This window comes from Orycteropus afer, unplaced genomic scaffold (genome assembly GCF_000298275.1).
Source record: "Orycteropus afer afer isolate SDZICR_OR568_19922 unplaced genomic scaffold, OryAfe1.0 scaffold00036, whole genome shotgun sequence".
Taxonomy (NCBI): Eukaryota; Metazoa; Chordata; class Mammalia; order Tubulidentata; family Orycteropodidae; genus Orycteropus; species Orycteropus afer.
The window spans coordinates 17,508,196-17,513,742 of record NW_006921623.1 but is presented as its reverse complement, the minus strand read 5'-3'; the positions used below and the strand labels follow the sequence as shown (position 1 = coordinate 17,513,742).

At 33.3% G+C, this 5,547-nt stretch overlaps 1 protein-coding gene across 1 annotated transcript in view; it reads left to right on the top strand.

Annotated features, from left to right (window-relative positions):
* The window catches only part of ATM (ATM serine/threonine kinase), a 197,133-nt gene that overhangs the window by 78,462 nt on the left and 113,124 nt on the right, over positions 1-5,547 (top strand). Inside the window, exons 27-28 of the mRNA XM_007936616.1 lie at positions 3,989-4,115; positions 4,598-4,797. Of these exons, the coding sequence (XP_007934807.1) occupies positions 3,989-4,115; positions 4,598-4,797 (327 nt within the window). The remainder of the gene's footprint in view (positions 1-3,988; positions 4,116-4,597; positions 4,798-5,547) is intronic.

The following is a 5,547-nucleotide window of genomic DNA, read 5'->3' as shown; positions in this document are numbered from 1 at the left end:
CTCAGCCTCAAAACTCACGTCTACATGTCACCATAGTAGGTGAGGAGAGACAACTCAGGGACGCCCAAAGCAGGCCAGAAGAGCAGGAGAAAGGGGATTAAAAACCAGGAAGCCAGACAGAGGAACAGTCAGCCACAGGTACCCAGGTGGGGGTGATATGAGAGGTATCCAACAGCAAGACAAACTTGTCTGTTGGTTTGTCCTACTGTGGTGACATGTAGACGTGAGTTTTGAGGCTGAGCCTCCCCGTGCATAGACATACTTAATCATTCATCCTGTGCACATCTATCCACGAGTAGAACAATGTTTGCCATCACTCACAACACAGTACTGTATGTGCAAAAGGGTTCATCTTTGCTGTCTGTACCTCCTATGCACCTCTGTCTGTCTTCCTCTTCCTCAGTGCCTTGTTGTTGATCATTCACATTTGGTACATTGCCCTTCCATTCACCTAAATCAGTACTTGTCTCTACCTATAACAGTGTTCCCTCCACACTCCTTCCACCTCTGGTAACCAACAAAGAAAATTTCCTTCCATATATAAACTTTTAGGGTATGGACATTTTAAATTTAGAGAACTAACTGCAACTTCAGAACTTCCTAAGGAAGTTCATGTGTTTCTTTTTTAGACTTGTACTCTCTTTCTAAATTCTGTTTGTTAAAAAATAGATACCTTTGGATGGAAGTAATTACCTATCTACTTCTACTATAGCCTCTCCATAGTAATTGCTCTTTTCACTTGACTACCTTCTTGGCAAATCCAGTAACCTTTTTCTTTTCAATCTCTGGCAATTCTCTTTTTCATGATGTTATTCCTACTTCTCTTCTCTTGATAAGTGATTTGCTGTTCCAGGTCACGTTTTATTTTTTTCATGTCCTTATCTATCAGAGTCTTCTAAAGCTTTGTCCTTAGCTATCTGATCTTTTGAATGTTACTGCAAGATTTATGTCTCCAGTCTTGGTATCTCACTTGTAGTCAAGTCCGATATTTTTAAAAACAAAGCATCTCTACTTGATTACTGCCTTCAGTTTTCCATGTTCTAGGCTGAGCAGTGTTTTGTTACGTTGTACATAAGATCATTATGAATCGGAGCTGACTCCACTGCACCTAACAACAACAAAGCTGAGCACATAATCTTCTCTTTCTTTGTCTCTAAAGTTAGCTTTCTTCCTAATTTTCTCATTTCTATCACTAGTCTATAATATTGTTTCCATTTCATAAGCTTAAAGTTCTTTGAGACTTAGTCTCTTTCAGTTTTTTGCTATATTCTTCCTCCAAAATGTTTTAAAACTTCTTTTCCTACATATTTCTACTGTTACATTCCACTCACTACTAGATTATAGCAGCTACTTATTACCATATTTTTAGTTCTTTTACTCAGAAAACATGAGCCTTCTATGTTTGTTTGCCAACTACTCCTCCCCCCTCCTTGCTGAGCATAGTTGGCAAATAAGCATAGAAGGTGGGTGCAATATTTGTATAAAGATATGGTAGTCGTTTATATATTTCAAAATACCAAAAGGAAAGAGGGCCAATGTAGTAAGACAACTTTATAAGGATTGACAGTTTATGAAGGGTAATTTCTTTTATGAATGATTGGTTCAAATAATGGTCCAAGAATCATCACTTACATCTCCCCACCCTGACTTCTGAACTTTTAATTAGAATGTGTATGGTGCATTTAATGAATGTATGTTTTGTGGACTTATTTGCTGGTCACCTTTTTACTTTGTATGTCAAATCCATCTTTTTTTTTTTTTATGGTTTATGTATTTTGTGTTGTACTTAGAAAGGTCTGTCAAGTTTATAAAAAATCTGCCTGTATTCTAGTGTTTTTATGGATTTCTTTCTTTACATTTTATTTATTTATTTATTTTTCATCCAAGTTAATATATTACTACCCTCTACTTAGTGGTTTACCCTTCCTACCCCACCTATCCTTATAACCATCAAAGAATATTTCTTTTTTGTGTGAAACCCTTTTTTTGACTTTTTACAATAGTGATCTCATGTAGTGTTTGTCCTTTTGTGATGACTAACTTCACTCAGTATAATGAACTCTTAAGTTTATCCATGTTATGTTTCACAGATTCATCATTGTTTTTTAATGTTGCATAGTATTCCGTTGTATATATGTACCATAGTTTGTTGATCCTTTCTCCGTAATAACAAATCGCTTCCTATATATTTGATCTAAATAGTGTTTGATTGCTATATCTTAAAATACTGTAGATTTACAGTACTAGTATAGAACTTAAATTTAGACTTAACGTAACACTAAAGCTAATTTGTGGCACTGCCATTAACTTTATAGAAGATTCCTTAAGAAAGTCATTTTAGTAGATTGATTAGGTTATATATACTGAATGATATTTAGGTGTTCTAATTAAAGTATAACCAGAAGGCTGGCAGTTCAAACCCACCAGCCACTCCTCAGAAGGAGGGTTGGGCAATCTACTTCCGTAGTGATACCGCCTCAGAAACCCAAGGAGGGATCGCTATGAGTCAGGGCCGACTCAATGGAGTATAACAACAACAACAACAATTAAAGTATATAGACTATGATATGTCATTTGTGATTTCATTAAAATTTTAGTTTGTCAGAGGAAAAATAGTTTCATAATTTGGGATTGTTACCTAAATTTTCTTTTTGTAAATTCACTGGTCTATCACCCAAACCTGTTTTTTTCTTGATAGTTTTGTTATAGAAATGGTTATTGGGTAGGATATTTATTGGTATTGCATTGAATCTATAGATCAAGTTTAGAAGATTTGACATCTTAATAATACTGAGTCTTCCTATTCATGAAATATCTCTCCATTTATTTTGATCTTTGATTTCTTTCATCTCATGTATGTAGTCTTCCCCATGTAGATCTTACACATATTAGATTTATATCTAAATATTTCTTTTTTTAAGTGCTAATATAAATGGTATTGTCTTTTTTAATTTCAAATCCCCATTGTTCCTTGCTGACCTATAGGAAACCAGTTGACATTTGTGTATTAACCTTGTATCCTGCTGTGTGCTGTAATCATTTATTAGTTCCATCAGGTTTTTTCTGTCTATTCTTTTTGGATTTTCCACCTAGACAATCAGTGTCATCTGCAGAGATAGTTTTATTTCTTCCTTACTGATCTTTATATTTTTCTTATCTAATTGTATTAGCTAGCGCTTTCACTACAACATAAAATAGGACATACTGGTTGTGAAATGTGCATAGAAAGGCAAAATACCCAGAATAACCAGCACAGTACTGAAGAAGGAAAAAACAGAGTTGGAGACCAACAGTAACCGACTTCAGGACTTACAGTAAAGCTGTAGTAGTAAAGACAGTATGGTGTAGGTAAAAGAACAGACAGATAGATTGGCGAATTAGAATAGAAAGCTCAGAAAAAGAGCCACACAAATATAGTCAACTAATCTTTGACAAAGAAGGAAAGACAGTTCAATGGACAAAACGGACAGTCTTTTCAACAAATGGTGCTGGAGCAACTGAATGCCCACATGGAAAAAAAATGAATCAACACAGAGCTTACATCTTTCACAAAATTAATTCAAAATGAATCAGATCTAAATATAATTGCACAGAAGATAAGATAGGGGAAACTCTCGATGACCTTGGGTTTGGTGATGACTTTTTAGACATACCAAAATCATGATCCATGTAAGAAATAAATTAATATTAAAGTTGGACTTTATTGAAATTAAAAACTTCTGCTCTACCAAAGACACTGTTAAAAGAATGTATTACAAAACACATATCTGACAAGAGACTTACATTCAAAATAAATAAAGAACTCTTTATATGATCATATCACAGGAATGTAAGACATTAATACGAGAAACAACGTGGAAGGAGTATGTGGAGACTATGTACTTTCTTCACATTTTTTCTGTATATCTAAGACTGCTCTGAAAAATAAAGTCTATTAAAAAATGAATGAGTAAAATATTGACTTCATTATATCTTCTAACTATCTTAGGGCTTTGGATCCTGCTCCCAATCCGCCTCATTTTCCATCACATGTGATTAAAGCAACATTTGCCTACATTAGCAATTGCCATAAAACCAAGTTTAAAAGCATTTTAGAAATTCTTTCCAAAAGCCCGGTAAGTATAACTTAATTAATATAATTAATAACTGAAGAAAGAATTCTTTTTTTTTTTTGGTTAGAAAACCTATGTAAGTACATCTTAAGAGAAAGATAAACACATGGAAAATTTATTTGAATAATTAAAAAAGATACTAATTTACAAGTTTTTATCTTGGTATTTTACTTGTCATTATTAATTTGAAATATGTTGCATATGAGGCCTCAGTTTCATGATATTTTAGTTGTATATTAGCTTTTTGACTATATATTTTTTATTAGAGTATGCTATTACAGTTTACTATCTCAAAACTCAATAAATAAATTGACAATAGTTATTTTTAAGTTTAAGATAGTAATTCTACTAATGCAGTATTTTGCATTTGATATCAAACCCAAATCTAAAGTCTGCAGATTAGTTGCTTTGAATATAAAATATATTTATTATTGCTTAGTGTATGTGATTGGACAGTTTTTATTAAATGTATGCTTATTTTCTAGGATTCCTACCAAAAAATTCTTCTAGCCATATGTGAGCAAGCAGCTGAGACAAATAATGTGTATAAAAAAAATAGAATTCTTAAAATATATCACCTGTTTGTTGGTTTATTACTGAAGGATATAAAGAGTGGCTTAGGAGGAGCTTGGGCCTTTGTTCTTCGAGATGTGATTTATACTCTAATTCACTATATCAACAAAAGGTAATAATATTCTTGAAATAATATGTAATTAATTCTTTTTTGTACTCTATTCTCTTAATTGCATATTTATATGCTTATCAGAGAAGACAAAATACTGGTTTTCTTTTTTAATTTTTCTTTCGAATTATAACTACCAATAACATTTTTTAAAATTTGTTCTAGAGTTTTAAGATGTTAATGGACCATAAGATCTTGTTGTTGTTGTTGTTGTTATGTGCCGTCAAGTTGGACCCAACTCATGGCGACCCATCCTTGGGTTTCGGAGGCAGTATCACTACAGAAGTAGATTGCCCCATCTTCCTTCCAAGGAGTGGCTGGTGGATTTGAACTGTTAGCCTTCTGGTTAGCAGTCAAATACCTTAGGCACTATGCTACCAGAGCTCCTCATAAGATCTTATACACATCAAAATAAAGCATTTTTTATATGATACTCATTGACCATTTAAATTAAGAATAAATACTTGATATTTATTCTTTTACTACAACGTAGGAGAGCATACTACTTCCCAAGCATGAGTTATTTAAAAAGTCCTATTGTCTGTGCTCTCTAATCAAAATAGTAAGATGATGAAATATCTTTATCATCTATATCTTTAACTCTAGAAAGCTTAAGTACTAAGGGCTTTCAACATTTTTAAAGAAATATTTTAGATGTTGTTGTTGTTATGTGCCGTCGAGTCAGCCCTGACTCATAGCGACCCCTCCTTGGGTTTCTGAGGCAGTATCACTACGGAAGTAGGATTGCCCAAC